At 43.4% G+C, this 24,066-nt stretch overlaps 1 protein-coding gene across 2 annotated transcripts in view; it reads right to left on the bottom strand.

Moving 5' to 3' along the window:
• Positions 1 to 23,851, bottom strand: part of epha3 (eph receptor A3) — a 42,935-nt gene extending 19,084 nt beyond the window's left edge. For both annotated transcript variants that reach the window (XM_008277491.1, XM_008277499.1), the window contains exons 1-8: positions 23,701 to 23,851; positions 20,684 to 21,043; positions 14,326 to 14,450; positions 8,922 to 9,084; positions 7,417 to 7,522; positions 6,849 to 6,913; positions 5,536 to 5,661; positions 1,407 to 1,592 (exon numbers count right to left, since the gene is read on the bottom strand). In XM_008277491.1, the coding sequence (XP_008275713.1) occupies positions 1,407 to 1,592; positions 5,536 to 5,661; positions 6,849 to 6,913; positions 7,417 to 7,522; positions 8,922 to 9,084; positions 14,326 to 14,450; positions 20,684 to 21,043; positions 23,701 to 23,818 (1,249 nt within the window). In that variant the 5' untranslated portion in view covers positions 23,819 to 23,851. The remainder of the gene's footprint in view (positions 1 to 1,406; positions 1,593 to 5,535; positions 5,662 to 6,848; positions 6,914 to 7,416; positions 7,523 to 8,921; positions 9,085 to 14,325; positions 14,451 to 20,683; positions 21,044 to 23,700) is intronic.
• Positions 23,852 to 24,066: the final 215 nt, after the last annotated feature.

The raw sequence follows: 24,066 nt of genomic DNA, 5'->3' as shown, positions 1-24,066 counted from the left end.
AACGAAGCCGTGGTCGTGTGTTATTGCAGCATTTCTCACCGACCGAACATTAATAGGAAGAGCGGTTTAAGATGTATTAAGGAAACAGTCTCAGTGATGAGAGATCTCACACGAACGCTTTCAGGACGCGTTCAAGGCCGAACGAAAAGAGACGAGGAACAAAGCCGAACGTGGGAGCGAATGTGCTTCCCTTTGCAAAAAGTTTTCATGGGTATTTTTTTTTTTACTTTGTGTGTCCTTCACAAAACGTTTATTCGGGTATTTTTGGTGAACAAAAATGAACGTTGTGATGGAAACGTTCTGCTAACGGAGACAAAACGCGTTCGAGTGGTCGCGTTTTCAAAAACACTAAAGAAAATGACACTCAGTATTAATACATAATGATAAATATATAATACAAATAAATAATTAGGAGCCTGAAACATCAGTTTTTTAACTTCTGGTCTTTCGTACAAAAAAATAAGACTTAACTAGAAATCATAAGAAAATTAAAAATTCCTAAATTAATGAATACAACATGATGTAATTGCCTTTGCTGATTTTTTATTTTTTTTTATTAGACAGTGCTGCTGTTTTTGATTAGAAGAACTCCGGCTATTAAGTCCCTAAATTCAAAGGCCATAAATTAAAGGGAGCAATTAAGGCGCTGGGTTCATGCAAGAAGACGGGAGGAGGAAGAAAAGACAGAAAAAAAAAAGAGGAGGAGGCAAAAATCAAGGACAAGAGAAGTTCTCCAGGTATTTCATTCTCCTCTTTAGAATAACCACACTGGCAGAACTACTTAACAAGCCGAGTGCCGCGGGGAGAGATAGAGGCCGGGCCCGGTTCTCAGCGACAAAGTTCAGACTCATTATTTCCCCTTTTTCTGCAGTCATTCCCTTTTTAAAGAGGCCTTCTGTGTGCTAATGATAGTCTTATAAAGAGGCCCAGAGGGGAGCAAGTCAGAGATATGGATTTATGGATTTATGCCCGCTTTGGACACAGGCTTTGATCAGAGCACATTGATCTGCAGAGATTTACACCACAGCAACTCAATAAAACTCCTTCGCTCTCTCACAGACGTGTCGGCCACTTTAGAGCCATTTGTCAAAGACAATTGCAAATCCGGAATCGGTAAAAAGACTCCGGAGAGGCCCGATCTCTGATGGAATGTGAATGCAAATGTTCTGTTCTGTTTAACATCATGTCTCCTAAAAATTTTAATATTATTTTAATTCATGTAGGACGAATCAGCAGAATAGCACCAGAGTGTGAACCGACGCCTAACGTGATACGCTGGGAACAACTGGATCAGGCAGATGTTCTGGTGGGAAAAAAAAAAGAAGTGTTTGTGTAGCAGTAAGTCATGAAAGTGAAGTCGGTTCCCGTCAGTGCGCCTTTGGGTCGTGAGTCATGCTCGCACTCACTGCGCGTTACCACCCCCTCCAGCCTGATGATGTTGGGGTGGTCGAACTGTCCCATGATGGACGCCTCAGCCAGGAAGTCCCGCCTCTGCTTGTCAGTGTATCCTCCTTTAAGGGTCTTGATGGCCACACAGATCTCCTTCTTGCTGGGCAGCTTCAGGCGACCGCTGCACACCTCCCCGAATTCACCTGAGGAGGAAATAATGGAAGATATTTGATATGTTGCTGAATTTTGAATTGTCTTGTTAACACATTTAGTATAAATAGATATGTGTCATGCATCACTTTAATAGCATCTAAGACATGGTCAGAATGTTGACCATTAAGTCCATGTGTGATTAGGTCACACGTGTTTAACCCTGTTCAGGACCTTCATGTTGCAACACGTAGAAGGTCTTTCAGGGTCTATTGGATGAGTGCTGGTATTCATTACAGACTTTTATACCATGTTGAATTAATTTTCTGATCAGTTGACCTATTTTTGGTTCCAAATGCACCATCCATTATCTATACACCGCTTAATCCTCACCAGGGTCATGGGGGGCTGGAGTCTATCCCAGCTGACTCAGGGTGAAGGCAGGTTCACCTGGACAGGTAACCAGTCTATCACAGGGCTACACTTAGAGACAGACAACAAAGCACACTCACATTCACACCTACGGACAATTTACAATCACCAATTAACCTCAACATGTTTCTGGACCTTGTAAGAGGAAGCCGGAGAACCCGGAGAGAACCCACGCTGCACGGGGAGAACATGGAGACTCCACGAAGAAAGATCCCGGGTGTCCTCACTGGGACGCGAACCAGCGACCTCCCGAGGCAACGGTGCTAACCACCGAGCCACCTTGCAGCCCTCTCTTTTTATATTTAAAAAAAAAAATCTTCAAAAATAATAAAGCAATTTCCCTGAGGTCTTGTACCCAAGGGATCAATAAAGTTTTATTCTAATTTATTCTAAAAACAAACAATACCTGTCACCTAAACCAAACAGCCTGAAGTCCAAAAGACCCCAAAAGTCCTGAACAGGGTTAAACCACAGCAGCTGTGTGGAGATGCATGAACAAAAAACTGTGGCAAACTTAAATTTCACAACATTATTTACAAAAGCTTGCGTTTTAAATCCCTTCAAAACTAACTTAATGCTCAGGATTCGCTGTTTTGCAGCAAATTGCACATGGATGCACTTCAGACAAGCTTAGCGGCTAACTGGACTAGCTGCCCGTCCAGAACCCTCTGAGCACACACGGACAAAAAGTGAGGCCACGTTCCAGTTGTCATCTATTAGAGGATTTTTGTAGTCACTTAACCTATGGCTAGCTCAGTTTCACGATTAGGAGCGTGCTAACAAGCGTAGCATGAGGCCAAACTGCTGCCCATGCGCTGATTTAGAGCTTCAGTTGTTGCTCGAGGCGTGGCGGCGATGTAGAACTTTTACAGATGCCTGTCAATGAATTAGCCAAACGCAGATCAAAAAGGATCTTGCTGATTGCTTCTGTCATTATTTAACTCGCATTAATCAGGAATTGCATTTGTTGACTTTGGAGAATCGAAGCCTGAATCCTCCAAAGCGAACGGACAGCAGGCTGATCCTTTATTTCTATGTCAAATTTAAACACAGCATGACTCAACAAGCACTCTGGGAGAGCTCAATTAGCATTCTTTGCTGCTGAGGGGATGTGTGTGTGTTTACAGCAGGCCCGACTCGTGCATGTGTTCATAAGGTACTGTACTGGCTTTGTAGGTGGACCGGCCACTTCAAAGGCAGCCCCAGTGACAGGGTTTTGGCCGGACTGTAGAAGATGAGTGGAGTGTGTGCATCTGTGTGTGAGTGTGTGTTACAGCATAATGTATATGCATATTGAGTGTGCGCTCATGCTGGGTGATGTCAGAGTTAAGACATGCAGCTCTCCCTCTGCATCCAGTACAGTCATATCCCCCAGCAGCTCTGGTTCAGAGATCATGGGTCAGACCCTGGACTTGAAGCTATGGGGGTCTGGAAGAACTTAAACCAGAATAATTACAACCTGTCTAAATACCAAAAGGCCTGCCTGCTCTTTTGGAGCTCTGCTGCATTCCTGTAGCCCTCAGCAGTGGACAGAGGAGCCAGGCCGGGGCACCTCTTTATGTGGTCACTCTGAGAAAGAAGATCTCGGCCTAATGAGGCTTGATTAGGGACACCAGCTCCTTTCCTGTTACGAGCGCGGCTAGGTATCCCACTTTGATGTTAAAGTCTGAGCCGTGTAAGCAGAGCGGAGCATGTGTTTCGTGTCTTTTAACACACAATCACCGATTGGCGAGCGGATCAAAGTGCCGTTAACATGTTTAATGAAGACAGATGGGAGCCGAGGCCACGATGGAGAAAGACGAGGTATGTTGTATATTGTTCAGAGTGCTTATGTGGCTTCATAAAAATCACACAGATGGGTGGTATGTTGCTGCCAAGCTGACGGACGAAAATGTTTACATCGTGGCCTCGAGCTTTAATGTTCACCTCGGCTGTTTGGTTCAAATTTTCACAAGTTAAAGTGGATTAACGGGAGCGAACCAAAGTCCCTCCTCTTCTCCTCTTTGCATCTGCAGATCTATAGTTTTCTCATACAGATGTTCCGTCTTTATTCTGAGACAAATGGGTCTAAAGTAATCGCCCTGCCATCCTGTCATTTTGTTTACAGAACATTATTTTAGCCGCTTTCCCACATAAAAATAGACTTACTGCACAATGTGATGTTGAACTTCTTGTCAGTATGGAGAAGCACTAAAATAAATATACTCGGTCTCAGCTGCGCACTGTACGCATTAAAAATGTATAGTCCACTGTTGTGTAGCCTTCGTCAGTGTGAACTACTGTGTGGGGGTATTAGGGTTCAACTGGGTCAGAACAATAATAAAGCAGGAGGTATATAGTGGACGATTAAGGGAAGATTTACCATTACAGTTTGGTTAAATTATGTTTTATTTTTACGCCTGCAACATTGCTTTAAATGCATATTTCATGAGACGGGCGGAACTTTTTCTCTCACATTAGGCAGATTTAAAGGTGTTAATTCTTATTACTGTAAAATTAAATGATTCCTGCAATAAAAATGGATTCTTTAATAATCCTACAATAAACCTAATGGCACTAATTCTTCATATCAGAATGAACAATTGTATTTTATATGATTTGAATAGAAACATCTGCCGACGTGTCACTAACCCTGTGCAGACTAGTATGTTTTGTACCTGCTACGTACGATGAAAAATGCATTGCAGAGCGCAGCGTAGTCCAGCGTGAGTCAGGTATTAGACTCTCAGGCCGTCCTGACAGTTTTACAGTGTGAAGGGCTGCCGGGGCTCCGGAGACCGGTCTGCTGTTATGTGCCGTGTGCTTTAGTCTCCATCTATTCTGACTGCACTCGACATGAATCATAATGCATTACCCTCCCGTCTGCACTCCTGCTCGAGTTATCAGGGAGTACACGAGGAGAGGAGAGGAGAGGAGAGGAGAGGAGAGGAGAGGAGAGGAGGAGGTTTGTTGTACTGATCATTAAACATCAGGTTTTTTTGAATCAGAGTTTGAAGCAAATGTAAAGCAAATGTACGAAGGCAACGAAATCAAGGAAGAAAAGAAGACCCAGCCGATGGTTTTCCCATTTCGCCATCGCTCCCTCCATCATAGGTGAGGACTGGAAAGGAGGCGTGTCAAGCTGCGGCATTAAATGCTTTCTCATTCCCAGCTGTGCAGCGCATGACGCACAGATCGCTCGCCTGCTGCTAGGAAAATGTAGATATATAGGAGTTCTACGTGCACTTCGGCTTTTTTTCTTCAGGTGGTTGTGCACTCGGTGTGTCTTTGTCATTTAAACAGAGCGTGAAAGAGCAAGAAAGTAAAAGAAGCTAACTGTGATGTGAGAGTGAGGGGGAAAATAAGAGGTCTGTCTACTTGCTATTTTTTCTGGATTTACTTTTTGGTGACTTCATGATGAACCCAGTTTTGATTATTTAGAATTATATGTAATTATTACACTAAATTAAGCATGCTCAATTTAGTATATTTGTTTTCCACAGTCTTAGTTTTGGTTTGTCGGCCTAAAATAACCTCATCAGCATCTGTTTGTGCAGCAACCCGTTTTCCTTCTCCCGTTCTCACCTGCTCCCACGACTTTATCGATGGCGATGCAGGAGGCGTCCAGCTCCTTGGCAAACTCGTGCACGGCCTGGCTCGGGTCCTCATACGTGTGGGGGTCCACGTAGGTCCTGATACCCGGCAGACGCACTGCAGCAGCAGCAGGAGGAGGAGGAGAAAGTTGCTTCAATTAATGACCATTTGAAAACCCCGTGCCTCCCTGTCGGCGTCCCAGTGGCCCCACATCCTCCGAATGAGCGATTCTCAACCGTCTCAGTATGCGTGGATGATGAATGTCTACCGAAGGCTGCACAATAAAAGCAACGCTTTGAAGATGATATAGTCTTAAGTGTCTCATTAATTACGTTTGGGTGAAAAATTTTCCTTCCAGAAACGGGTCAGGATGGGCTTTCAGCGGTAGCCAGCTGATACAGTAAATCCTGCGTTAGAATAACATCTGCTTACACTTGCTGCCGGCTAAACGTCACCTCCAAGTAAAACAGTTTAAATGGGTTTAAATAACTCTTCAACAAAAACTAAAAAATGATGATACACACACGTCATCAGGTTTCTCTAAATCTGCAAATTAAATTTAATAAAGTAAGACTCTTTAAGTTCAGTTAGCTGATATATTATTTGGGGCCCTATTATGTAACCAAAGCTAATGTTTCAGCATTATTTTAAGAATTACTCAAACAAATGTAAACCTATCCTTTAAGTGGTTTCAGTCGTCCCCGTGTGCTAAAATTTACGCTCAGCATCTGACCCATCCTGACTATTCATGAAGCAGGATGCTGTTTGGTTCCCGGGGAGTTCTGGGTCGAGGTTAAAGGTAGTCCAAACAAATAAAAGATATAGAACACAGTTTGACCAAGAAAATGAAGAAAAGACTAAAGTGCTTTTATAAAACACCTGCGTTGGTCGATATATGAAACTTTTTTTTCGCTGTTTAAAAATAAAAATCAATAATGGAGCTTTTCTCCGGAGAAGTTTTGGCTCAATCTGAACTCATTCCCTTTATGAATGAAGTCTCCAGACCTGGTTTGTAAGTGGACCGACAAACCTCCATCTCAACACGGCCTCCTTTTGATTATTGTCTTCTCGCATAACCAAACAAACCAAAAATAAAAGGATTGAAACCACATCAAGCCTGGAAACCTCCGCTCTCTAACGGCAGCTGTTGGTCAAGGTGTGGCAAAATGCTCTGAGCAAGACGCGTCCTGTTCAGATAAAAACCATTATATTCCAGCTACCTGGGTTTATTTCTCCTCAGTAACTAGCGTCGGCAGAGAAGGACGGATTGAAGCGGGTCTGAGAAAACAGAGTCCACTACTTACGGTGGCCGTTGCCAAAGTGCAGCCTTTTCTCATCAGGATGTTTGGATTTGCTGCGGCAACAAAACCTGCCAATCCAAACAGAGAAAGATCAGAAGTAGTGCCACATCTCCCAGTAAGACTTCACCCACAAGCCCAGCCTGGAGGCTAGCAAGAGCCGTGTGTGTGTGTTTGTGTGTGTGTGTGTGTGTGTGTGTGTGTAATCCCAGTTCTTATAAGCCAAGAGAGGATCAGTAAGTCTTATAATGTGCCATGGATTTATACTCTCTCTGAACACTACTGGCTGCCAACTTTAACCACACACACAGGCATGCAATCACCACACACATTCCACACACACACACACACACACACCTAGACAACACGGCCTTTACAGTACGTCTTATAGGAGCTTAAATAAAGGGGAAGCTTTGAGAGTTCACGGCGAGTGTCATGTAATTTAGAAAAGTCAAGTTTGTTAAAAAGCACACATACAATCATCAGTTACCACAAAAGGAGGAGGAGAAAAGGTAAATTGGAGGAGACAACGCTTAAACTGGGAATCAAGACGAGGAAGTGGCGGTGGACTGACCGGCCAATCAGGATGTAGAGCAGCACGGTGAGCAGGATGATGGCCACGGCGGAGGAAATGGCAATCAGAACGACCTGGCTGCTCTCGCTGGAGATGGAGAAGGCTGCTGAAAGACGAGAGATCAGCGGCTAATGAGCGGTTGTTCGACCCGCGGCGATGACACGCCCGCTAAGAAAACGCAAATATCAATTACGCCAAAGTACTATTTTAACATCTGTGTATGTCGAGATTAAATATTCCTTCAATTCAGTCGGTTCCCAAGAGAGCAGAAAAAGGTTGTTGATGTTGTCTCAGTAAATACCTGGATGTCTAAATTTGACCAACGCCAGTAGAAATGCGTGCCCCCTGAAAGCCTATTGTTCTCGTCAAAGTGGGAAAAGCTTCTAAAGCAGCTGTTACATCACTGAGCACAGAGATTCCACTTTTAACCCTCTGACTCCCAAAACCCACCAGCAGCAGGTTTGGAGGGCATGTTGTGTTTAAATGCCTGCCAAAATGTCACTGTTTATCAGAACTAGATACTGAAAAAGCAGGGAGTTCATGATGGTCCTTGAACTACTCATCTGATGCACCGTTCCATCAGGAAACTTTAAGCTTAAGATTTAAAAATTCACCAAAATAAATTGTAAAAATCTTAACATTCTGAGCTCAACGAGGCATCGAGGAGGAAGCCATTAGTAATTTCAGTCTTTTTGGCTGAACTGGCTAAACTAATAAACACATTTAAAATGTAAGTAATAATCCTATCTATTTTATGATTAATGGCATTATAATTGCACGATATAAAAATTTCTGGCCGATACCGATATTAAGATTTCTGATATCGCCTATAACCGATATTGCCGATGCCGATATTTAATTTTTGTTCACACTGAAAAATGAGTTTAAGTCAGCACTGTGAGAAAACTATTCAAAAGAAGTCCAAACTGGACCACACAGTCTTCTTTCTTACATAACAAAAGTAAAACATATTTTATCATATTTAAGGGACCAGGACCATTTAAGTAAAATCATCTGTGAACTAGCAGCGATATCAAAACTAGAGACGAAGGCGCTGATGTTAGACAAGTATCAGCTGAATTTGTTCATTGGACCGATACCGATATATGGGAAAAATATCGTCCGATACCGACGTGGTCACTGATATATCGTGCATCCCTGATTATAATTATATTGCACTGCCCAGAATCCATTTCTTGGTTCTCTGTCCTTCTCGTCCTGGCTGTGCTGCAGTGAAAATGAACTCACACTGAGTAAATACAACAGCTGCCCAGATACTGCTGGTGGTTCACAGCACTAAAAGCAGGTCAAACAATAGCACGCATCATCTGATCATAACGTCTTAATCGCTTTACTAATCACCGCCAGTTTAATTGTATTTAAACGGCGATTATCTGTACTGTGATTAATCAGCATAAACCATATGATCAGTTCAGTTGAATTTACTTTTTACAGTATATTTTTCAGTCAAAGAACAAAGAGCCTCGACTCTCTGCTGGACTTACAGTCAGGACTGGTCTCAAACTGGAAGCTGGGGCTGCTGGCTCCGTATCCAGCGGCGGTCCGAGCTCTGATCTGGAGCAGGTAGGCCGTGTTGGACTTCAGACCGTTCAGGGTCACGTTACAGCCACGAGCACGGAGGATGGTGTAGCTGGTCTCCTGCTCCTCCTGGAGGACAAAGGAACAGAGGAGGGACAGAAGAAGAGGGAATGAGAATTATGTTTTAAATCCATCTTTATGATACTTGATTGGATGCATATCCAGTACAGCACCATGTGGACTCGTCCATTTCTAACATCAGTGCTCATGCTTACACGAAAACATCCCAGACATTCTGACAGCTCTCTTCCCAATCTGATGAATTATCCCTTTTATATTTTATGACTTCTCTCCTACTGATCTCCACTGATAAAACAACAGGAGGATTTACACACCGGCTCTGGATCCGGCACATTGTTTCCAGATGTGGAGGGTAGAAAAATGGTGGAGAAAAGAGGAGAAGGCAGGGGGTGGATGAATGAAGAGGTAAAAAAAAAAAGGTAGAAAGCAGCTCTATTTGTGACTTATTTACATTGTGTGGATTTTTCTGAGGGACACAATGAGACGATAAAAACAGAAAACAACAGCCTACGTGATTTTTACTTTAGAATATATGAGTACAAAGGAAATGATCACTTGAACAAAATGTCGTGTTTGTGCCTCACAGCCCATCTGAACTATCAAAGGTAAGAGCTGATAGACTTGTCAAGGCCTCACACGGGACCTCGATCGCGTTATTATCGATCTGATTTCTAAGAAACGAACGCAGCGAGAAAACGGAACAAGAACAGTAACGACGACCTGTTAGGGCTGACTTCAACAATCCTTAAAATGAGCTACATGTTCTGCAACTTAGCCAAACTCATAAAACTCATTCAAGGCCAAACCATGTTCAGGCATTGTCAGTTCCTCATTTAATAGACCCAGTTATTAAAAGGCACTCATTTGAACAGGCATAAATACTGGTCCACACACACACACACTCACACACACATATGCACACAATCAGTGTCCAAAAGAAACTTCACGCCCATTAACGGAGTGGATCAGAGTTTTATGGTGCACAAAGCTTTTTAAACTGGTATGTGTGTGAGGAGGTAACTGATACAGCAGACCTGCACTGCGACGGCGCTTCATCGCGCCCATAAATCTCTCTCGGCTCGTCGCTGTTCGGCGCTCAGGACAGCATGTGATCCACAAAAAAAAATAAAAAATCACACACAGGTGTGGCACAAGCACCTTAGGAAGACTCTCAGGTCGCACCCTTCTACACAACGCAGGCCGCAGCCAAACAAGCTCGTGATTGTGGATCGTCCACTCGTGTGTGTGTGTGTGTGTGTGTGTGTAGGTGTGTGTGTGTGTGTGTGTGTCTCACCAGAACACTGCTAGAATTTAATCTGGCCTCTGTGCTGCGCTCTGCTTTGATAATGTAAACAAAGCTGGAGCAAATTATAGCTTGTATAACACACACACACACACACACACACACACACACACACACACACACACGCACACACACTCGCAGTCATAGATGCAAATGCATACCGGCCCCACAACAGGAGATGTACAGCAGAAGTCTTGTAAATACAGTGTTTCAGGCCGCATTCCTTTTGTCTAAGACTAAATAAACAGCCTAAATTAAAGCGGATTTGAAGCTCTTTCTCTCAGCTCTTTAGATTACGGCGATAAAACATGCAAAAACAATCAGCGACGTGTATTCCCACAAATTCTATTTTCACAAAGTGCACTTGGAAATGCCTTATCGGCTGCAGAGCGTCCTCTAGCCGCTCACGGGGAACGGGAAGATCACGCAGCTAGCCTGGGATTTCCAAAAGATGAAACACCTCTCTCCTTCTGGGAAGCCTTCTGGTTGGGAATTCCCAAGAATATCACCAAACCTTCCCTCACCATTCCCATATATAGGGTAGGAAATGAATAACCCGAGCGCTTGAGACATTCGAGCCTTCTGGCTTCGTGATTGTACTGGTGAGAACAATGCGGGCGAAGCTGGAGGCAAAGGACCGGCTAGGTGTGGTTCATTAAAAATAATGAGCTGGCCGGGTCGTCTCAGCCTCGTCAGCGGCTAATTTTCGCGACCCTTTGCACAAACATCATTTTAATTATCCTTCAAATTTCAGCTTTTAGAAAAACAAATGACACGAACGTACAGCTAATAGAAGAGAATGACGTCCTCAACATGCTCAGATGAGAATTAACAACAGCTTTAGAAGATAATTGTAGTTAAATGTTATTTATTATTTGGATGTAATAATGTGCTGGATCACTTTAAAGTATTATTATAGTGGCTGCAGTCGTATCTGGTCAGGATTACTGCAGAAAGCTTTCCAGTTTTACAGTGTTTATTTATTGTATTAATATGTCTTAACTTTATCCAAATTTAACTTTAATTTAAATCAATCAATCTTAGAAGTTCTGCTAAAACTTCACAGCTATGACTTTTAAGATTGTTTTTCAGGGCAGCGTAGCCGTCACACGTTTAAGTGAAGTCCCTGGAATCTGAATCAGAAAATTCCACTTATTGTTGTTTATTTATACGCCTTTGTGTTCTGCTGCTTCCTTCAGAAAAAGATTGTTTTTCCTGCTGGCTTCTGCTTTATTTTCTGTCACTAACATGGTTTAGAATGTAGCTCTGGTGTTTTATTTGACGCACACAGATGATTTAAGCTCTATTTTTTTAATTAATTGGCAGGAAACTTAAGCATAAGAAGTTAAGGAGACACATTACTGAGCTCCCAGTAGGAACATCCGTGTTTATTTACATGTTAATAATGAAATACTTCACCCTTGACAGTGCTGCTCTAAAACTTTTCCTTGTCGTGCTTCTTACACAAAACGCTGTTTGACTTTTTAAACATCACAACGCTGTAACCGTATAACTTCCAGCCTGACCCCGAGAACGCGGCGCTCCGCTGTGGATTTTTGCCGACTGCATAAGTATTTTGGTTTGAGTAATGTTATGTGGTTGTTGGCAAAACGTCGACTTCTCTGCAGTGACAGAAGCCGAGCCGGAGTCATCTGCAGATCGCTATTGGATTACATGATTGTCTACACTGTGCATGTCTGTTTTAAACTTGTGTAAATACAGACGGAAAACCGCAGAAAAGCAGAAAGTCTGGCTGATGTCGCAAATCTGAGCATCCCTTTCTTAGCAAGAAAAAAGCTCTCTCTTTTAATCTTTGTCGGTCTGTTTTTGTGTTCCATTTCACCATCCTGTTTATGTGTATATGCAATTATGTCTGTGCGTGTCCGTGTATGTGTCTCTAAAAGCCTCTCTCTGTCTCATAAGTGAGTCACGGTGTGGTCTTGGTGTGGGGAATTCGTGCCCCAGCGTTTGTCCTCCCGTGGCCCTGATCCTTGGCATGCTAGGTGCCTCTGCCTGCCACACGAAGAGGCCTCCATCCTGGAAGGTTACGGGGGTCTCCCTCGCTTGTCCAAGTTTGCTCTTCTGCATGGGAGAGCCTTTTGTGAGAGGTTTAAGATCCCCGGGTATGTATGGCCGCTGTAGAGAATCCTCTGGGAACCTTATGCCTGTTTGTGTGTCTCCAGTAATTCCTGAAAGACGAGGCGATTACCGAGGAGCACTGAAAATCCCCAGAGGTTCGTCCTTATAAAAGATTCTTCCTCGAACTCCACCCTTCAATTTCCCCCTGTCCTTTATTTTTTTAAATTAACATGCATTTGTGATGAGTGTGCAACTGCAAAACCACAGCTGAGAACGGGACCTGCAGTGACCCAGTATCACTCATTAACTTTTCCTCTCACTGTTTTCTGGCCTTGTTTTAACGTCTTAGGTAAGGATGGCTGAGCAGAGACCAGAGTTTAGAGAGGAAACAGCTTCTGTCAGCCTACTAATCAAGAGATTAGGGGCCACTGTTGGCATTCAAGCAAACTGATCTGGGACACACACATATCCCCACACACACACACACACACACACATATACACACACTGAATCTGCCAGAGTGATTAAACTTGCATCCACGGCTAATTTCACCATCAAATGTCAGCCATAGCACTGCATTGGTGCTGAAAGCCAGTGTAATTCGTTCTGCACTAATTTCCCCTCACAGAGGAATGAGGGACCCCACAGATGCATTTACTGTCTGCCATAAAACTTGTCTCCATTAAGGAGCGGACCGGAGAGGAGGACAGCATGGGAGACGGAGGGGAAGATGGAAACACGAGATGAGAGGTAAAAAATAAAGGACAGCAGGAGGAGGAGAAGTGGGGAACAGATGAATGGAGACAGAAAGAAAAACAAGAAGAAGAAGAAGAAGAAGAGGAGGAGGAGAGGGTGGAGGACGGTCGAGGGGGAAAAAATGCTTTTGGTTTGCTGCAATAAGATATCATGGAAAGTGTTGGTTTTAATGTCATCTTTGCACGAAAAGCCTTTTTAGTGTCTCTGTATAACTAACAGGATAGCAGAATAACTACATTTGCAACTATTACATTCACCTTTACTCAAATATAAGCACAACTTCATGACTGAATTTATAAAAGCAGCCAAATATAGTGTGATAAGAGTTATTGAGTGTGGACTTAAAAGTGAGAAACACAAAATTTCGTGCACTTTCGATATGCGTTGATAGAGAGATTTCTTTTAAAACAAAACAAACCCTTCTATTTGAGTTAGATTAAAAGGTTTATACCACTTTTAATAGTAAATACAGCAGCAATTAGGAGAAAAGGGTGAAAGTAAACCTCCATGTCCAGCTCTAAGCTCTTGTGGCCACACTTGGTACTGCAGCTCCTGGCAGCGTGCGACTCTCACTGGCCCATGATTAGAAAAGGAGCGGCTGTTGAACAATGAATGAGTTTTTCCAAATCGCCCAAAAACAACAGAATTATCAGAACTGTATCCATTAATTCCAATAACCTTTGGAAGGCACAGAAAGTTTAGGGTTAGGCTGCGTAATCAAATCACGTTGTTCCATTCGTGCGTGCGCGCAGCCAGAAGAAATTCAATCGGCTTGGAAAGAGGAAGTTTTAGGCGTGCGTGCACCTAACTGTGTCTGCTAGAGAGGGACTCTAATGGACTCTACCGGCCTCAGAAGGTGCGAGCGTGAGGAGGAACGCTGGGCACACACGGTGAGAGATGTTCAAAGGAATTAATGTGGTGCCATCTTTGAAGGCAGTAACCAATTCTCTTTAAAACAGCCGTGGCAGACACAGCCAGGCTGGATACGTCTGAAAATAATAAATCTCTTCGCCTTTATATGCCGAGAGCGGCGACGGCCTTCTCATCTTACTCTCAGGGAGAACCAAAACGCCCCTCAGAATGCAGGTTGCTGCCTTGCTCAAAGGCAAACGAGGTCCAGAGAGGCTCAGAGGGACACATTCTGCACCCACCTTTTCGTAGTACTTGATCTCATAGTCGAGGATGATACCGTTGGGCCTCTCCGGCTCCTGCCACGACAAGGAGACGCTGTTACGAGACGTCTTCTCCTTCCTGATCACGGTTACTGGAGAGGGAGCTGGGCAGGAGACACACAGACAGACAGAGTGAGTTCCTTTATAGGAGGTTCAGTGGAAGTTCAGTCCCCGGTGTTGAATCCTGGCAATTGTCTGTAGTTCCTGCCAGCCTAATTCAGTTTGCTGCCTGGTGGGGCCACATTACAGGCTGTGGCCCGGGGTTGTGACTGGAACAGGACAATGTGCACTAATACAACTGACATGTGCACACACACACAAACAAACACACAATCTCAGAGGGACACACCGGTACATTTAACCTCTGTGTAAGCAATACTGTGAACAACACTGAGACAAGACGACTTCACCTCCACCCACGAAATCAAATCAATCAAAAGCTGTCCTCAGCTGACATTTCTGGGAGCTTTTCATTTTAAAAGCATAAAAAACTTTTCCCATCTCACTGTAAACTGAAAAGTGTTTCTGTTTTGAAATAGGTATGCTGATTAAATTTTATTTAATATCATCCACATCTGCACCTGTACAGATTAAACCGAACCTCAAAGTAGCAGCATGTTGTTGTTTTTTGTTTTATAGGAACAACTGTCTGTTGCTACTGGATTGCATATCTGTCTTACTGTAGATAAAATCAAGTATTAAATCAGATTAAACCGTGAATATATACGATCCTAAAATGGCTCTTTCCGAGGCAAACATAAAGTTTTAAATGCTGAGGAACAGAGTCATTGTTATCCGATACATTAGTGACCATAGCTGAGCAGACACAGCAAAAAAACACAAACAAAAAAACCACCCTGCCATCTTTAAATAGAAAAAGAAGGAGAAATAACAGGCATACAAAATAAAAGACACACAAATCTGTGCTCGGTTACTCCCACAGTTCTCTGATAAGAATACCTCCTTTCAACTGTATATTAAATTTTACACAAAAACATTTGGGAGATCTTGTTTAGATCGCAGGAAACAGATTCTTACCACAGCACAATAATTCATCCTCCGTATTTATTGCTGTGCCCATCCTTCCACTGCATTTTTTTAGGCGAAACTTGTTATATTTCATATTTGAAACCAATCTTCTTTCTCTCTGTGCTGGTCACCATCTCGTTTTGGTTTGTTTCTTTCTCCCTGGCCAGCCCTCCTTGCCAATCCTTCACCCATGCGTCGCCTCGCCTCGGGGACTTCACATGGTCCCAATCTAGAAATTCAGCACATCTCTGCCTCTATCAAGCCCTGCACCCCGTCTCCTTCTCTTTCTCCCTTCGCTCCCTTTCTCATTTCCCTTTTTTACTGCTCTCTAATTGCCAGGCAGCTCCGGGGCCAGCTCGGCATCTGAGGCATCGACTTTTAATTTTATTAGACCACAGGAAAAAACATGTTTGTCTTTGAAATGTTCAAGCCTTTCTTGATTGTGATTATATGGCTGCAGAATGCGTCTAGAGTGTGTGTACATACGCTGGTGTGTGTTTCCGCGGGAAGTTATTTTTTCTTCCTGTAATGAATCCAGATGGGGAGAATCTGTTTCTATACCCCCTGCTCCTCCTCTCCTCCTCTCCCTCTGGTTCTGATAGCGGGGTGAGGCTGTGCTTTTTATTGGCTCTGTGGTTTATGGTGGTAATGATTTACTGCGTCTGGGTCGCTCGGAGGCAGCTTCAAGTTCCTCTCCTCCTCCGTTTCCTTCTCCACGCTTCCCTTTCTATCTTTCTCTGCATGTCTATTGCCAAGCACTTAATTTGCTGTCACTCTCTGTTTCTGTATGATGCATAACTGTAACGCTGATACGGCGTGCCAGGCCTGTAATATTCTCAGAAACGGGCCTTCTGTCATTCACTTGTGATTTGAGGGACGCGACGCAGCTGTTGGAGCTCGTCTAAGTATGCCATGCAACAAAGGAAGGCTATTGGAGGAGACGGTAGAAATAATGTTAAAGAATTCAATGAAAAGAGGTGCTGCAACAACTTCATCATCACAAAAAAGAAAAAAATAGAAAAGGATTTGCCCGTGCATGCATCTTCACACGTACCTGGTGGAGTTCAACTGCATATTGGACTGCTCTGCATGTGCATCACTCTGTTGTTTGCATAGTTATGACAACAAGTGGAGGGCAAAGGAGGCAGGAGGAGGAGCGCTATCTGACAGCACCTTGACAGCGCAGCCCGGACACACTGCTCCTTCCCAGGGAAACACTTAATCCAGCTTTTAACAGCTTTGGCATCTATATGTGTGTGTGTGTGCGCCTATCCGAGAGAAAGTGTACAGACGGGTGGGGCTGGTGCACTGACATACCTAATCCTTGTAAACTCTGAGGGCTGATGGAGAGTGTGCAGCTGCAGGCTGAGATATTTGTCAGAGAGAGAGGCCGGAGGAGCGTGAGTGTGTACGGCGGATATTGGGTCGAGGTGTTTCATGCATGTGTGTAAATCTGCATGTGTGTGTGTGCTGATCTATGATATGGAAAGACCAAGATCCATCACTCCTGATGATCACTCAAACATTAAGATGGTTTTCAAGATTCTGAGCACACGCAGGCCTCTCCGTGTTGATAAGCCCTCTTCAAATCTAATATATATTCAGATCGCAGAGAGAATTCCCCCGACTAGCCACACACAGATTATCATGCTTACCAACAGAAGACTCCAAAGCTTTGCTAAAGTGGCTCATCTCTTTCATTTGAATTGTCTTTTTTTTTTTTCTTAAATTGTGGTTTTTAATCCCTTCTGACCTTTTTCGTTACAGCAATAAATTACTTGAGTCCTCACTTATCTTCAGTGAACACACACGCACACACACAAAATCTATATTTACTGCTCATCCTCATTTTGTCACTTAAAAGAGGTCACGTCTGTCCCCTGTCACTTATAGTTCAGACCAGTTGTGACAACGCAGAGCAAACACAGCAGACGTCTGTCCGTGTGTGTGATGTTTGTACAAACAGGCCGTCGCATTTGCACATTCAGAGTCTGACGAGGTTCTTCTTCAGGAAGTTTGCATGAGTGTGATTGAATGTATTCATCTTTACACTGTGTGTGCACCGTCGCCGTATGTTTGCCTTGGAGAACACTCTCAGGTTAAAGCTGTGCGGTCATCATCATAATTGAAAAACTGTCCAAACAAAGAAATCAGCGCTTTACCGAGTAACCGAGACACAGACAGAGGCACAGCTCTTGGAATTGAACAACAGGTGCTGTAATAAATGCACACAGATGCATAGACACAGTATGTGACTCAGAGAAATAAGACAAACAAGCATCAGCTGGTGCAGAGGCTGCCTGTTTTTTACAGTTTAAATCCTTTTACTTTGTAATCCAGGCACAGCAAAAAAAAAAAGCCTGAGAATTCAAGTCAGAAAATCTGTGAGTTTAACTCCATCTCTCTACTTTTTGCACCATTAGTCGTGAAGCACACCCAGGTGTGAAGTAATTCTTCTGCGCTGTCACAACTAGCTTGGCGCTGCTTTAATATTTTAAGTTAATGCTTCTTTCTTTTTGGTGTCATTCTTCAGTTGTCTCAATAATGACTTTATAGACTTTAGAAAAGATAAAACTCCTTAAGTGACTGAACCAATACACTCCCAATAACCTGTAGAATAATACACTCTTGAAATAATACATGGACAGCAAGCAAAGGGCTTCGGGTACAACGAGTCTCACGACATTCAGTTTCAAGGCATACCTACTTTGACCACTCAGTCTAAATTCATAGCTCTTGCCATCTGCCTATCATCACCCATGTGATGGAGACTGACCTTGCCGTATGACGACTTATGACTGAGACTCCCATCTGTTCACTTTGGTCGAAAACAACCTTCCAAGTGCTAAATCAGCCTTCAAGGTTTGGAAGAAAAAAAAAAAAAAGCCACATAAATATGAGGAGAATGTCAGGGTGCGGTTTAGGTTTGGAAAGTGACAGGTAGAAGGAAAAATCCTCAGTGTCCATCCGAAGAGACACGGGTGAAAGAAGACCAGCTGACAGAAAACTATCGGCAAAGTGTGTAGGAGAGGAGTGCAGAGAGAAGGGAAAAGGAAAAATAAGTTGATGAACTAGAGTGAGACCTTTGCACATTCCTGACTAGAGTCAGGGATTTCTGAGGTTTGGCACTTTCTGCTGCAGCTAGATTTATTTTACCCTTGGAATTTCACAGCACTACTTCCCTTTGCCTCCTTGCTCTTCTAAGGGCTGGATGTGTGGAGAGATATTTGTATAAAAAGATTGATGGGAGTTTTAGGAGACCATCTTCACGTTAAGAGTCTGTTAAAAGGAGGGGCTATTTTTTTTTCCGAAAGAGGGAGACATTTGATCCTGGTCGTTAAACAAGAGAATAGCGGCCTGGGATCGTCTTGTAAATGTCCAGGGTGATGGCTGGAGTGCATGTGTTTGGGGCACATAAACCATCGGACCGCTGTATTATATGATAAGGATATTTAAATGGAGGGGGAGACAGAGGGTGAGAATGCTATCAGTGTGTTAGCTCGTTGCTATACTTCTTATTCACACACTTGTGGTATTATGTTCAGGTGAAAAATATTTCTTCATGTGTGAGTACCATCTACTCCATAGCGTCCCCCTAAAGCCAGTGTTCATATACCGGTAACTAATCAAGCAGCTCAGTCTGAAGGATCATTTGGTGACTTGATTGGTTTAGTTGAGTTGACTCATCACACCTTGAAAACTCCTCAGACTCCACAATTAGAAAGAAAAAGTTTTACGAAGTGTTGATGTGACGCTGGAGAAGACAAACCTTTGCTACTTCCTACACAAAGTCTTGTTTTCCTTAAAGTACTGGAGGTCCTTAATAAGCCGAACAAATGCTGACGGTCGGTTCTTCAATCAGTTTTGCCTGTTTTCTGATCTTAAACTTAGCTTTAGAGATCACGTAAGAGCACTCCTCAGCTACTATAGAAGATATCTGCATACATTTATGTATCTCGTGGTTTTTAATAATTTTTTTTAAGCATTCGATGCTGTTTTGGGACATTTTATGTCTCTGTTAGGTTTACAAAAATGGTGAGAAATAAGCTAATGGGCTGGACTCAATCTGCAGTTCAGATATAAACCCTTAAGTCATGGAGTTGCTCCATCTTTGACATTAATCTTAGATGCATGTTGTTCCTTCTTGATGTGTAGTAAAAGAGCAGAGTTGGTCTCAGACGTGTTAAAGAAATAAATGAATATATCTTAAATGAACAACCCACAGTGAACTCCCTGTAAGGCGCTATATGTTAGAAACACATAGATAACAAAGTCTTGTAGGAGAAATGCTTTAATACGTATTAAACATTTATAAATTGCTGCTTAACGCTGCCTACAGCTTTCAGCTCTCTACCCTTAATGATTAATGCCACTGAGTGGAAGTTAGTTTAAAAAGTAAACTTTGATTGTTTTAGCTGCTGCTGGAGGCAAATAATGCAGCTCTGAGCGGTGGCAGGTCGGATTGGTTTGGTGCACTACGAAGAATGTCCTCGAATCAGTGGAAAAATAATACCGTCCAGAAGAAGCTAAACACGTTCCTACAGCTTCTGATGGACTCATCCTGAAGCTGACCTCAGTTTGACTGCAGTAACTTGTTCTGTACGTGGCAGCTTACACGTCAGAAACCTACATTTGAAGTCTCTTCTCCTTTACTAGTGATGAATATGTGGATCCTGCTGTAGTGGGAGCGCTGCAGAGATTTATTAAACTCAGAAACTCATCCTACATACCAGATAGAAACCCAACTTCTGGCATGTTTGACATTCCAGAAAACTCTGCATTAGAGTCAGGGATGAGACGAGAGATAATCAATGAGCCTTGGTATCAATAGGTTGACTGACTGATGAGCAGATTGTATTCGTCTGTGGGCATGAAAAGATGGAAAAGCCAGAAATTGGCAGATCAGGTTTTGCAATCCAGTTAATTGTGTTTATTTGCGAGCACCTCCTACCTGAAGTGATTCATGTAAAAACGAGCTTCCCTCAGAAAGCATTAATGGGAAACATGCCATGTTGAAATAAACAAAAAAATTCTCCTTTAGGATGCACTCAGCTGCCTGTGAGTGGGTCGGAGGCGCTTGTTAATGTAAGATCATTTCTAAGAGTTGGGAATCGCAGCTTCAAGTCAAGAACACTTGACATTTCTACCTCAATGAGTCAGCTCCTTTCAGTGACGCATAAACCCTCAACGATCAGCTGCTCAGCGAAATTACCTGCTGCAGCGTCTGTTTAAAAGATACGTGGTTGGAAATGATCGCCTGTTTTTACTGATTATCTGAGTGCATGTCGTCAGTCGTCTGCTTTCTCACCAGCTTGGTTGGTGGTGATGGTGACGGCGGCGTACTGCCTCATCTTGGGCGCGAACGACGACACGCCGTTCAGCGCCTCGATCTCGAACGTGTAGTTGGTGTGGGCCAGCAGGTCGCCCACCGTCACCGTGGTGTTGTGGAGGCCGGCGGCTCTCGGCAGGAAGCGGACGTTGCTCCGGCAAGGCTCGCAGCGCTGGGTGCCGCTGTTGCTGCCGTTGGCGGCGACGCCTCGGCAGCGTTTGCAGAGGACGGTGAAGGTGATGTCCCTGCGTCCTCCGGCGTCCTCCGGCCAGCTCCAGTCCAGGATGACCGAGGTCTCGTTGATGGAGGAGATCACATTGCGGGGAGCTGAAGGAGGTCCTGAAAAACAGAGGAGAGATGAGATGATATGAAGAGGAGGAGGAGGAGGAGGTCGTTGGATTTACAGAGGAAGAGTTTCAGGGCAGTAAAAGGTGATTAGTGGGAAGATGATAGAAGAAAAGAGAGAGTGCAAAGTAAGAGGAAGTGGAGCAGCAGTATGAGCATCAATCAGCAGGCTGACGGTACAAAGAGTTTGATTTAACAGCACAGAGCAAGTAAGACGAACCGTAAGGATTAAACGTCCTCTCAAATGGTAATTTTACTGAATTTCTTTTTGAGACACAATGTTGGAGCAGCTAAAGTGTTGATTATTTTAATATGTACATTAATGGGACTTAAAGAGAGGAGCAAGATGTCCTCCTACACCTAGCTATGGCTGAGGCATGTGTTTATTCCATTAGAGGTGTTGTCTTCTTTTGCTTTTTTTTCTTCTAATGTCAAATAAGTGGCACTTTTCAAAGGCAATTTGTCATTTTATCCTGGTCTGTTATCTGCTAACACAGAGCACTTAATTTGACGTATGCATTTAAGGAAGCTGTCGGCGTGAGTGATGTGCAATGTATACACAAGAACAGCTGGTATTGTAGTTTAATTAGAGTAATATCAGGGTTGAGTTATCACAAAGTCTGCGAATTCACTCGCGTCTGTCTGTTTTCTTCTTCTGTTTCCGAATCACTAAGAGAAGAAAAGAGCACGACACAGCCTCGGTCTGAAAAAGAAAAAGTGAGTCTCTGTCAAAGTCTGACTGACATATAAAAGTAAAAATGTCTTATTACAAACAGATTTCCGGATTCTTATATCAAAGCCATGACTAATTACACGGAGGACAAAACAAAACTGCCAAATAACTCAGCTGGGAAATTGAGCAGGCGGAGGAAAGGGAGAGAGATTGAAATGGGCTCACTGGATTGTGTCTTGAGATAAAATGCTTTGTTTAGTTTGTTTGAAGAATTTACTTCACTTCCAAACTTTGCATAGCTCCTGTCTCAGTAATCTGCATTACGGTCTTTTATGTGTTTGTGCCGGCGAGAACAAAGAGGAAACCTTAGCTGTAAAGAACATCAGATAATGGCATCTGCAAGCAAATCCAAGATGGGTCTGAAATCTAAGAACAAAACTCCAAAAGTTCCTCAAAGTGAAACGCAGCCCCCTGAAGCATGTTGGAGATAGGCCTCGGAAACCAAACGGCTAAATCCAACTAATTACTAATTGCACCGACCACATTAAAGTTTAGGACCAGTGAGTCACATCAGCTGTTATCTGCACAGCTGTGTGCACGTATACAAGCAGGGGAGCGGATTCAAAATGTCAACATAATGCATAGACGTCAAGATTATCATCTGAAGCAAAGTAAATTCAAAGTGCTGTAAGATCAGTGTATAAATCACAATCACAGCTCAGCACCTTCATGGAGCATCTTTCTGCTCAACATGAATCAACACAAGTTGATCGAGATGCCTGAACCGATCTTTCAATAAATGCAACCAGGACAACTGGTGCTGCCTTGTCTGGCTATAACTGATGATCACTTTACTTCTACTTCCTGACTGTTGTGCATCATATTGTACATGCATGCTGCAGCCCTTCACGTGCATCCTCGATCCTCTGCAGCTTCATATTTTGGTGATTTCACAGCCTCTCTGTTTTCCTCCCTCTTGATTGCACCGATCGGCAAGGTGGACCGGCACGTGTTTTACATTTTTGTGCTAATTTGGATTCGCTGCAGCGCGATGATGCATTTTTAATTAGCGGATGAACTGTGGTTTATACGGCGCTGTGGTGTTTGTACAGCTGTTACAGAAATGGCTCGCGTTGAATAGATTGAAATGCTGTTGAACAATCGGAGGTATATGTCACAGTTTTTCTTTGCTAAATGTTCTCCTGCCCTGACATTTTCCTGCCAACACGTGGAAAATTCCAGAGTCAACTTGAAACAACCTCCGTCGCACCGTTAACAGTAAAATCCCTAATTATGATCATTATCTTCCAACAACTTATCTATTCATTTTCAGCTCTTGCATCACTCAATCTGTCCCAATGAGGTGAAATTTGCGTAGTTGACAAGATGATGTTGAGATAATCACAACAGGGACCTGCCGTGACTGTCTTTCTAATTAGGATTCTGTCTATGGCTGTGGGCGTTGAGTTTTTTTCTTTTACTGTTCTCGACGCTGTGTTTTTTTTTTTTTTCCCCTCTCTCTCCCTCTATCCCCCTTAGTAATGGATGTATTCATAATCTGACATCAGGGAATGCAGTGATTTATAGTTTTAGCGGGAATGCATTTTGGAATGCTTGCAGGAGGCATCTGCAATCCATTTGCATCAGACGGAGACAAAAGAGCATCACACGGGGAGCGGAAAAGGTAGTAAAAAGTTCCCAGGTAGTCGTGGCTCCGCTGACCTTTAAACAAACGAGGAATGTTAACCCTCTTTGTCACTGTTTCCGCTGGTGATTTGGGAAATTGCATAATCTTGATACCATTAATACCAAAACTGATATTTGTAGATAATTGCAAGCATTTTAGAAAAAAAACCTTGATTCCTAAAAGCATCTGAAGACGTCTGAAGGCATTTAGAGCATCACGGGACACATCACGGAGCCGCTGAGTCCTTATATGATGCATCAGCCCGACGTGTTAATGCTAACCAACACTTACGGGTACAGGCCATGGAGGCGGGGTCTCCCTCAGCGCGGAAGTAGTTCTTCTCACAGCCACAGTGCAGCGACCCCTCATGGTGCGAGAAGCTGTGCGGCGGACACTTTGAACACTCCATGTTCCCGAGGGTGGATTTGTAGAAGCCTGCCCTGCACACTGGAGACAAAAGAGCAGAGACAGACACATGAGCATCGTGCTGAAGCAGCACATCGACAGCTATATAATGGCTGCATTCTTCTTCGGAGCACCTACAACAATGGCAAATAAGAAATGAGTGATGGGGGAGTGTTTAATGCACCCGCTCTCTCTCCTTCACACATAAACAAACTGTGGGAACGAGACTGATTGTAAATCTGCCGTTAACGT

The sequence above is a fragment of the Stegastes partitus genome, unplaced genomic scaffold (assembly GCF_000690725.1).
Source record: "Stegastes partitus isolate 25-593 unplaced genomic scaffold, Stegastes_partitus-1.0.2 Scaffold3, whole genome shotgun sequence".
Taxonomy (NCBI): Eukaryota; Metazoa; Chordata; class Actinopteri; family Pomacentridae; genus Stegastes; species Stegastes partitus.
This window is presented reverse-complemented; position numbering and strand designations above follow the sequence as displayed.